Here is a 12,034-nt window from a genome sequence, read left to right as displayed (position 1 = left end):
AAAAGAAAGTCAATGATTTCCGCTGATCTTGTTATCGATTATGAATCAAATAATCCTGATTGTATCAGAAAATTACTATGTGATTGTTTTTATAGAAAAATTATAATCCTCCACAAATCATATAGATTTTTTATGGAATCACTAAATAATCTTAAGCGAACTATTTGTTGTTTTTTTTATAAAGTGAAATAAAATGACTGAACATTGAAGTTTATTTAGTATAGGTGCTTGAGATTGACTATTTTTCAAAGCAACGATCTTGTTTGTCAAATTTTGTTTATTCATGCTTCGTTTATAAATGTGAATGATAATATGACAGAAAGAACTCATCTTTTTTACGTTTACGGACTCTCCTGGGATACGCCATCTCATGTCGGATATATTACTTTAATATAACGCTGTAACAGTTATTTATTATATAAATAAGAAAAAATTTTGGTATTTAAATATAAAAATACTTGATTTAAATTAAGCTGAAAATATGATTAATAAAAATATTATTATTATTTTTCTTTTTACATTTATGTTTTCTTACTAGTGATTCATTAAATAGTATTTAATTATTTATTTACCTGCGACTTCGCTCTTGTGACTGAGATATATTGACTGACCAGGATGAATATAGCCTATGTCTTTCTCCATCCCATATAGGTAATAGGTGTATACCAAATGACACAGTGATTGGTAAAACTCTAAGGCAATAAGAGGTAACAAAAAAAAATCATATTCACTTTTACATTCATAATATTAGTTAGATAAATATTCTTTATTGTTGTCTCCAAAAGATTACAATAATTACAATAATAAACTTATTATAGATACAAACAATTATATACAACTATTATGTAAATCCTTACGATTTTGAAACATTTTTGCCATTATGAAAATCATATTTTTTATTATCTACATTTGCATAATGGTCGAAATCCATACAAAAATAATGACGAGCGTGTACTTTATATACTAATAAATAATAATAATTTAATTACTGTAAAACAACTTTGAATGCGACGCCATTTCAATCAGTTGGACAGTCAACTTGTTTGCCATTCCAAGTTGCATGAATTGAAATTGGGTTAAGTCGGTCAATTACCACGTGTAAGTACCTATTAACTAACTAAGACATAAAGTTCGCTCCTTACCACAGTAAGTGAATTGTGGAGTTAACTTTGTTAGAAGTTACTCGGCTCTACGCTAATCAATCAATAACGCGGGGAATCAATCATCTGCTTTATTTCACTGAACGACGCGTCTGCATTAGTGGTGTATAACAAAAACTAATTTAATGTGTGACATTCTAACAGTTTTAAATCGTTGAAATATAAAAAGTAAAAAGGCCAAATTAATTATAAACATTACAATAAGTAATTTTACTTCGCAAAAAGCGACTTCAATTTTGAACATGTACACACGCACATACACACATGCACACGCATACATATGAATAAATAAAATACAATTTGAATTGATTTGAAAAATATATCGATAAATTAAATAACAGTTTTTATATATGCAAAATAATATGTGTTTTACAACCTCCTTATGTTGCTATAAGAATATTATGATATCTACCTAAAGACGTTATACTTTTTTAATAACGAATATGTTTTATTGCTCTTTTAATATATTTAGATATATATTTCGATAGTATAATGTTTTACCGTTGAATTATTCGTGTTAAAATATTATTTTATTTATATGAATACATTTCCATAAAGTTAAATAAATGCGATAATCAATTCTGTCCGCGCACGAAATACAGACGTTTGAGGAAAAAACATGAGTGAATTTCAATTTCTAAATTATATTATATATAGGAAGCTGAGGAACGAGGGATTATTCTATTACACGGAAGAGTACATTAATTACAGAGGAACGTACGTTATTTATGCGGCTAAAGAGCTATACATAATATCCCCGTGGCGCAGTAGCAGGCATGTTGTTTGCATAAATGAGGACCCACGGTAGATTCCCGGTTAATTTAGGAAATATTTTGATTAGGCTCGGTTCTAGGTATTCTTGGTACTACCATCAAATGTTGGTTGCTTCTTTAGTTTCTAAACATTCTTATAGCACATAATAGCAGTTTCAGTGTTATGTACTCGTATATTTCGTGAAAAGGACTCAGCCATTAATTAGATCATGTAGTAATGAATGAAGACAAATGTAAAGTGTGTTATAGGTAGTCAAATTTCTATACCCTCATTCAAAGTTGAGTACGACTCTAAAGGGATGCCACAAGAATGTTATAAACTGCCAACAAAATTTGTCAGCCGACATTATAGCATTAAAATGATCGTGTTTTATGAGCCGAGCCCAGGCAATCCAGCTTAAAGCGATAAATACCTTTTAAAGAGTACCATGAATCAGACCATTAAATACTGTATTTCATGAAACTCCCTCTTAAAGTGAAATTTATTAATTTGATAGAAAAAAAATATGTTAATTTAACTTTAAATAGTACCAGTTCTTTGTCTGTACACATTTATTTAGTCGTCATTAACACCTATTAATCATAGATATATAGATTTATTAAGAATAGATAGAGAGGAGGCACTGGTGACTTGTAACACAGGTTCTTCAAAACCTACTGCAAGCACCAGTCTCTCACAGAATTGGTCTTACATATCTAATTGTACCTCAAGTTGTCGCTTTGTACTACCTTTTGTGAAGAGAAATAAACCATTCATTCATTTATAGATGATTATTTAACGTTTAAAAGCGTTTTATGTGTTAATCTTTCATTAATATTATTCAAGCAAACATTTCTATAAAAAAAAACTTATACAGTTCATTAATTCAACAATAAAATAAATTGAATTAAACACTCAAAGGTAGATATAAAAAAATATACAATATGCCTACATGAATAGCAAAGTTGGTAAGAAAGAATGAAAGTTTTCTTCGTCAAACTTTAATAAAATTCAGTGACTATTATTGCTAATCTCACTTACCTCGTTCAATACATACAAAGTTGTAGACATAGCTGCTATATTTATTGATATGATATATATCATTACTGTCGTATTTATGAGATAGAAGAAGACCGCATATTTTGGTATTTTGTTTTTTCTTTTTGTTCTTATGCGGTATAATGAAAACCTGTCTACCAATAAACTCATTAGTTACTTGTCTATGGTAAAAGGTTTTAGTTCCTAGACATAGCTTTGATTGGGAGATCTATTTATATAATTACATTTAGTTTATTAAAAACATTTATTTAAGGCATCTCGCCCTTGCTATTTTATATGGGAGATGGAATGCTTACTAGAGAATAGATGGGGTATTTAGTAAAACAGTGAATAGTTTTTATCACATTAAGGATTCAACAACCACAAACTACCAACCTATATAACAATAGGTACAAACTGAAGAACCATGTATTTAAAATTAGATGAAAGCTGTGCCGTTGATGTGTTCTATAACCACAAGTACTACATTTGACCTACTTCACGACGCTATTCGCAACAACGTTCGAAATCTTTTCTGTACTCGTGTGCCTATGTAGAAGTGTGGGGATTAGAAGCTTTCAAAGGATTAACTGAACCGGACCTCCGGCTGACCGTTTCATTAAAACTTCCTCCGCGCCCTGACCACTCTAATTACATTCAAAACAAAAATCATTCCGTGACTCGAACGAACGTGTGTGTATTATAAGACTAGCCCACAAATATATTAATTATGGAGGCTGACACGCATAATATTCTATTCTAGAGCCCTCCCACCTTTAATTTTCGTTACATGATTAGTTCTAACGAAATATGAAACGTCGTCGAGTTAGTATCGTCGGACACTTGTTTGCGTTATTACCAAATTAATTTCGACACACTGATTCGATTATGGCGGGATCGATCAATTCCAATTTCCTTCCAATTCAAAGAGTAACGAGCCGGTGATCTAATTACAAATTCTAATTTGTTTCAGATACTACGTCCGGAGGCACGAAGCTAACCACAAAACAATAATAATTTTAAAATTAATCAAATCGAAAACGAATCTAGTAAACGACGAAGCGCCTTCAATCGATACTTCAATTACGTTAGTTAGTAAAATAAGGTAGTTAGTGTACACAAGTGCCAAGGTGTGTGTGGGCAGTGGAGGCGCGTGAGACGCGCGGTGCGATCGTGCGGGTGTAACGTGGTCGTGTTCGCGCAGTGGATTGCATTCGATGCGTGCTGTCGTCGTGCGAATTTGCCGTCAGGCGGCGTGAGATCGACGCGCGGGTGTGCGCGTGCGGCCAGCAAGATTGAGGTGGTGGCCGGGTGCGGGTGGGGCAGGCGCGCGCGCGTGCGGCCGCTGCACGCGCTGGGCCGCGCGGCCGGCATGTTGGCTTCGCAGCGCTCGCAGTCCTGCAACGAGGAGGGCGCGTTCTTCGGAGCGCGCGCGCTGCGCCGGCCGCGCGGCAAGGGGAGCGGCAGCCCGCCCTGCTAGGGGTACGCCATGTCGCTGCGCAGCCTACACCGGCGGCTATCGTCCGCTAACAACACGTGAGTATTAGACTCTCTATCATCATAAAATATAAATGGCACTTCCATATTAGAATTATAACATTTTTGTTCAATGAGAGTTGGTGATTAATTTCTGTTAACATTGTCTAATAAAACTCATATGAAGCTTTTTTTCTATTAATCAAAAAAGTTTTAATCAATTTGAATTCTGGGAAATAAAAGGTTTGAATTAAATGAAGGTGTAGGATAAGGACCTTTACAAATATTGCTAGGATCATCTTACAAAGGATTGGTATAAAACTTGGCATAAGTCCAACATGCTATAGTAAGAGATACAATATCATATTAATTCAGTAAATGCAAACTAACAATGTCACAAAAACTTCGATTTAAGAGACGTGAATATTCAATTACTCTGCGTAAATCTGATGCAGGAGCTATAAAATGAAGATTGCCGCAATATGAACCTTTACACTTAGAAATTAGGAGTATTCTATTGTAACGCTTTGTAAACAATAAATATTAAGTACAATTAGAGGTCATTAATAGCTGTTTGTATGTAAATTGACATCGGTATAAGCCTCAATTAGAATACTATGTGGGTGGTTAGTATGCACCCCGAATCAGTAATGTGAAGCAATTTGATTTGTGTTGCGTATATAATTTTTAACGCTACTTGAGCAGATTTTATTTATGTTAAGATTTATTCACATTTTATCAGAAAAAGCTTTGTATAAATGTACATGAAAGATAAAAGTATACTTGGGTACTTTTACCAATTTATATTTCTGAAATTAACTATTTATGTCGTCAACCAGCTGTGTTTGTTTGCTATATTTCGATTACAAATAATTTAGCAGAAAATTACAAGGTACGGAGGCATGACACTATCATCATCATCATCATCATCATATCAGCAGTTAACTGTCCACTGCTGAACATGGGCCTTCCCTTTAAGGGGGGTATTGCCAGTAATTACCAAGTTTGGCAGACGGATTGGCGGTTAGAATTTTCGTGATGTTTTAAGAGGGATGTTGATGCCCATCCCTCCATTAAGTTCCCTCAGTCGCCTCTTAAGACATCCACGGAAAAAGAAGAGGTAGCGTATTCTATGCAAAGACCATACGGCTAACGCTATAATCCTTAAAAATTGCTAAGGATGAGGTACACCATAGAAATTACAATACTTTTAAGCTCATTGGTCTTAATGTTTATCGATAAGCAGGATTGCCACTTTTCATCACGTAAACCGTCAGCTGGCTTTTCATTAGATCGATCTGATTGATTCAACACATATTGCTAATTCGAATTTAATTATACACATGGCCTAATTCGATTTTTGATCATTTGGTCTCACTTCGTTTGTAATTAGCTTTTCTATGTATTTCGAACGACGATTAAGCAGAATATACGAAATAGGAAATTACAAATAGCTAGCGGTTGTGGTCGGAATCACTATAGCTATCAAAGGCATTTAATTTGTTAGTCACGTCGCTAGTTCGGATTGAATTATTTTTAATTTATACACTCTGGGCTTCCATTTTGATTCATGTTTAATAATTGTATAAACAATTTAATGTTCCGAAGTATTGTTTAGAAAAAGTTAATAGGTCTTTTATGGGAATGGGCATCAAATGTTATAATAAGATATCGAAAGATATATTGAATCTACCCTTTAATAAATTCAAAACTGTTATTAAAAAAACACTTATTAAACAAAACCAGTAAACACAGTAAACGATTACTTGAATATAATGGCCAGTAATTTTAGACATAATATACTGAAATAAATACACATAATGTTAACAGAGGTTTAAATGTAACTGTTGAGTTCTTTTTTGTGGGTTCTTCTCAACAGATAACAACTTTCCGAACTCTGCATAAAAATGATGATATAATATAAGTGTTTGTAAACGACTTTATTAGAATAAAGATGATTTGAATTTTAAATTGAAAAATGTATGTATTAAACGTATTCTATGACCTCCCTGTTGAGGTTTTTCCAAGAGACTACAGCATGGGGTTCTTCAAAAGGGGGATAAAGAGGTTTCTTCAGGGTCGGCAACGCAACTCCTGATATTACAGGCATTAAAAGGCTACGGTAACCGCTAAGTATCAGGTGGGCCGTATGCTTATTACCTAGGTCATGATCTATTCAAAAAATACATGAATATTAACTGTATCGCGAAATGCGAAATTTAGAATTTAGAATATAACTTAACCGTGTATCAAAGATAATTCAAATCTGTTTAGCCCTTTATGATTTAAGTAACAAACATCCAAATATTTACCTTTACAAACTTTTATATTTATAAAATTTAGTAGCATTGTACTTAAGATTAAATCTATATTATTTAATTAATAATAAACCAAATGATAACAAAAAGTAGGGGAAGGGAAGGGATTATCAGTAATGCGGAATACCAGTCCCATTGCTAGCAATATATTCGGTCAAGTCGAGATCCTTGTGGTGCCCCGCCCCCTGGAAACCGTTGTGCTTAAATTCCAGGGGTATTCATCGCGATGGGCTAACTGACCTGCCTTTTATTCTCACCTATAATCCCTCACTGGTGCCCCGCCAGCGGATACCGTTAGCATAGACAAGGTTAACATTTCATTATCATGCAATAAAAAAAATATAAAAAGATGTTTTAATTTTTTATGGAACCTAGGTAAAATGTATGGACTTAGGTAAAAAATAAAAAATCTTAAACCAATTTTTAAGCGACTTACAAAATAAATAATTTCTCAATTCGTCTGAGTTTTTTAGTAAATCTCTCACTTATTTCTTTAGTAAATTCTTGCCAGAGTGGTTGTGGTTTTCCTGAAGACAGTGGATTATCAATAAAGCTCTCTTTGGCGACTGAGGTCCTTGCAATGTATTTCAATCTATTCCTGTTCTTAGCCAAGTGAGAGCATTCCACAATGGACTGCTTTGTAGCGGTAGCAAGTAGGTAGTTAATATATTCTATTATTGCTTTTTCGGTATATATAGATTTATTTCCGACTTATTCCTTTCAATATAAAGATAGCCGGAAACCTATTATACTTATATGGTCATTATATATATACATCTTGGAGTTGTAAATACAGGGAAGAAGGAATCGAAAGTGATTTCATAAGATTATTACAAAAGTTTTTACTACGACTATAAAAGTCCGTCAATAGCTTCATAAATTGATAGATTGCTTTAGATATGATTTTGCATATTTAATAGTATAAATAACCCTAACATTGTATCTAACTTATCGATAAATGTATTAGAAATTAAGCTAAAATTACAATTACAAAGGTAAGGAAAAATAAAATTCAATTCACATTATATATTGTAAGTATTTAAGAATTTATTAAATTTATAAAAAATTCATCAATCTATCTATGCTTACCCCTAGTTCCTTACGGGGATTAAAATGCAGTATTATTTTAATACAAATGAAACACTTTCATGTGAGGTTCTATCCAAGTATATTAGAAATAGTAGTACTTTTGTACGTAGCTTGCAAAAAAATTTTTTTTTTCAATAATTACTTTTGCAATATATCTGGGTGAACAATATCTAAAACTATGGCAAATTTGAAAAAGGTAACATTTTGTAGGTACCGTACTTACCTAATATGATAAAGCGTTGTACCAGACAGATGGATGGATAAAGTCGAATCGTAAGGGTGCCTTTGTAACATTTTGGTATGGACCTCTGAAAGTGTCAACGTTTAATTTAGGTAATTTTTTTAATTACTACGCTATTTCTAATAAGACTTGGAGTAGCTAGAGAGCTAGGGTTATGGCACTAAGTTTCAAACCGCAGAGAATGTATTTCCGGAGGGCGTGCATACATACGAGTGTACATCTCGGGAAAGGAAACCTCAGTTGAACCTACTTGGTAGTTGTAATGTTACATTTTGTATTACATGGAACTGAAGTAATCTAAATAATAAACTCTGACCAAGATCGTATATTGTTAGGGTTTTTTATTAATGGGTGAAAATAGAATGGCAATCCTGCCTGTGCTATCGATAGACGCTGACGGGGCATCGATAAAATTTGAAAATGAGGATGAAAGCAGATCAGTTTACTCGTCGTGAGAAATTCAACGAGAATTAACTACGACAGTTTTCAGGGGGAACCGTTTGAAAGTTGATCTGATAGGATATTGCTAGGAATAGGCTGTCAATAACAATGCTTTTTCCCTCAAGTTCTGTAGAGATCTGTGATACTATTATTCAATATATTTATTGAATAATAGTATCACGGATCTCTCTACAAAAGAGAAGGATTCTTGTCTACTATTACCATGCTGGTCAAGAAGAGATGCATAAGGTTTTATTTCGACTTAATTCCCTTGCACTTATGTGTCAAAACTAATAACTAATACGCCGACTTAATTTAATAGTCATTATTGAAAACAAATATTTGGATGAGAACTTTTAAAAATTTACTATATCAAATCACATGGAGCACGTAAAGATTCAAATCATCTGTATTATTTTATGCCTATTTCTTACTTTTTTTTACTTCTCTTAATAAAAAGTACCTATTGTATCGCTTGAACACCGATTGGGGTTAATCGAACTTATGGACGCGCAATTTGTTTTTTAGGTACGGAGAAATTAAGCTGCTAAATAATTCAATACAAAACTCAATAATGAAACAATACTGATGCCAGTATAAAAATAGCTGCATTTATTTGGCCCTCGGTGAAATAGGCTTAACTACGTCAAAATGCTTCGCACGTGAGCAGAATGAGCTCAGAGTAAAACCTTTCTCCTTTTGCCGTTTAATTTGGACGTCGAACGTCCCGTCCCACTTTTCATAGAAAATATTAAAGGGATATTTGGCTCTGAAATAAATGATGTCGGCAACATTTAAAGAACCTTAATCTACAGAAATTATAAAAAAAAAATACGTAGTCCTTACTAGTTTTCTTTTACTTTAGCTTCAGATATGGAACAATCTTCTTGATAGTATGTCACAAAGTTGTGAAATTCTGATATGTTTTCATATCATCATCTTCATCATATCAGCCTTTAACTGAACATTACTGAACTTGTCTCCTCCTCAGGGGGTTTTGCCAGTAGTTGCCACGTTTGACAAGCGGATTGGCAACCGTAGTTAGGCTGTAGAGATGTTTTAAGAAGGACGCTGCTGCCCATCCATCGTTCTCCCTTAGTCGTCTCTTAAGATATCCACGGAAAAGGAAGGGGTGGCCTATTCTATGCTGGGACCACATGGCCAATGTTTTCATATAAACATTGATAATGATAAAATATTTCTCATTAATCGTTGGAAATTCCATCATTTCCATATTCTAACTATTATTAATCTAGAATAAGGTCTAACTGTACATCTATTTTCGTTTAAATCCGTTCAGCCCTTTAAATGTTTAATGAATAACAAGCATAGAAATATCTTTACGAGCTTTTAGTTTTATATATTTAATATTAAATTCAATACTTGTTTTTTCTGGTGACTTTGCCAAGTTTAATCTATGAAACGGTATCTTTCTGTGTAGCAAATGACTAACTAACACACATCCAAACATCTGAGCAACTTTACAAACTTTTACATTTAGATTAATTCACTTTTTTTCCTCTTTTTCTCGACCTACGTATATTTATTTACACATGGTTATTTTTGGGTATGTAACACAAGTTTTGACTTTAATCATGACTTTCCATTACCGTAGGATGAGAGTTTTCTCTCCACAATAATGAGACAGGAGCTTGCTCATTCATACAAAGTTACGAGGAATTATTATGTAAATTTTCTTTCGATTATATTTTTACGGAAATATTATTTTTAACGAACTTTCGTTTGTGCAAGTCTAGATGTACAGACGTATTTATAAGTGACATGTACTTTTTTATATATAAATACAATATAACTGATATATATAATGAGATCATTTTCTTAAAACCTTTCACTAGTCGTTAACTATTCACTGCTGATTATTACTAATATTATAAATTTTAACGTAAATTTATTTATTTTTTAGTGCTAAATCAACCAATTGTCACAAAATTTGGTTGACATCTAGTACTAGAAAAAGGATATTTGAGACGTAAATCTATAGACTTTTTTAACTGAATCATGTGTATGGGATAAATATTTATTTGATCTTTTCACTGTATACGTACCATGACATTGAGTGGGGTTAGCTATTACTCTGTAGTTTCTTCGTAAAAAGTGGCAGTATAAATCATAATATACCATATCTTACTTATAACTAATAAAAACAAAGAATTTAAGGGTACCGAAACAAACTTGTTAGACCTGAAAAATGGTAATGTAAGAAGCGTTAAATTTACTCGTGTGCCATTTAAAATTCGACTTGTTATTAGTGCGTATATATTAAACTCAGAATATAATATCTCAATCAGTATTATGATCGTTATTGTATTCCAAGTCTAAATTTACAATTAATTATATTAATGGTCGTGATTGTCAACACTCAGTCAAGCTGTGTACACTTATTGATGTTATTAGAAAAACACTTATACTTTTCCGCAAATTGTTATAAAACAACTTGACTGGTTTTGCCTTTTAAGGTATAATACTTTGTGAAAGAGTAAAACTTTTTTAAAAGTCTTTCTAAAAGTCTTTTTAAAAGAAAAACACACTTCCTATTATCATAATAACTAATTGTCTACATTTTTATATTTATAACTGAACGAATCGCCTCACTGGACAAATTCTTCATTTTAATTTGTTTCATTATTCACTGTCTTTAAAATGTATATCTATTGATTGACAAGAATTTGTTTTGAGCGTCTAAACAATAAGGGAAACGCGTGGGTTCCACTCCCCGTAGGCGCGGGAGGATACAACCAAAATAGAAAGCCGATTAAATACAAATAATATTATTAAATCCTATAATATTTAATTAACAATATATAATTTTACAATCTCTATAATAAATTGCAATGACGATGTTTGTGTATAGAAAATATCCAATTATATGATATCTCAATACGAACAATTGAAGTCAAAGCGATAATTTTTAGAATTGTTGTCTGTCAGTTTGTCTGTTTGTATGTTTGTTCCCGCATCACATGAAAACTATACCAAATTAAATGCAGTTTTCACACTTACATTCCTAAAGGTACAATTTAAAATTTGGTTCGTGTTTTATCTTAATAATTACGCCATTTAGAAATGATTACCTACGTCCAAAAACGAAGTTGCAGGCAAAAACTAATTTAAAAATAAAATGTGTCTTAGAAGACAGAAATCTGGTGAAGTTGTAGATTATAGAGGCATAATACTTTGATGATGATGCTGATGATATCAGCCATTAACTGCATACTGCTGATGGCGGGTTACCATTTCATTATTATCCATTAAAAAAAATTCTATGGTTATTCTCTAATTAATTTGCCACAATGGGCTAACTGATCCGACTTCATTCTCGTCGTTTCATCTTCCATTGACGTCTCTCTATTGTATACTCTAAGGTGCCCCATACAATCTATATCCATTAATCCATTAAAAAAGAATGCCGTATTGCATTGTAACTTCAAACAAATAACGTTCACCCCATAGAATCTATAATTATTCATTATAATTTTTGTTTGATATTTTTAATTCAT

At 32.6% G+C, this 12,034-nt stretch overlaps 1 protein-coding gene across 6 annotated transcripts in view; it reads left to right on the top strand.

The window, feature by feature from the left end:
- LOC113521965 (potassium/sodium hyperpolarization-activated cyclic nucleotide-gated channel 2) overlaps positions 1-12,034 on the top strand; it is a 268,571-nt gene that overhangs the window by 36,537 nt on the left and 220,000 nt on the right. For all 6 annotated transcript variants that reach the window (XM_031909762.2, XM_052900023.1, XM_052900021.1 and 3 more), the window contains exon 2: positions 3,925-4,487. In XM_031909762.2, the coding sequence (XP_031765622.1) occupies positions 4,441-4,487 (47 nt within the window). In that variant the 5' untranslated portion in view covers positions 3,925-4,440. The remainder of the gene's footprint in view (positions 1-3,924; positions 4,488-12,034) is intronic.

The sequence above is a fragment of the Galleria mellonella genome, unplaced genomic scaffold (assembly GCF_026898425.1).
Source record: "Galleria mellonella isolate WM207_F2 unplaced genomic scaffold, CSIRO_AGI_GalMel_v1 utg63, whole genome shotgun sequence".
NCBI lineage: Eukaryota > Metazoa > Arthropoda > Insecta > Lepidoptera > Pyralidae > Galleria > Galleria mellonella.
Note: the sequence above shows the minus strand (reverse complement) of the source record. Positions and strands in the feature narration are given on the sequence as shown.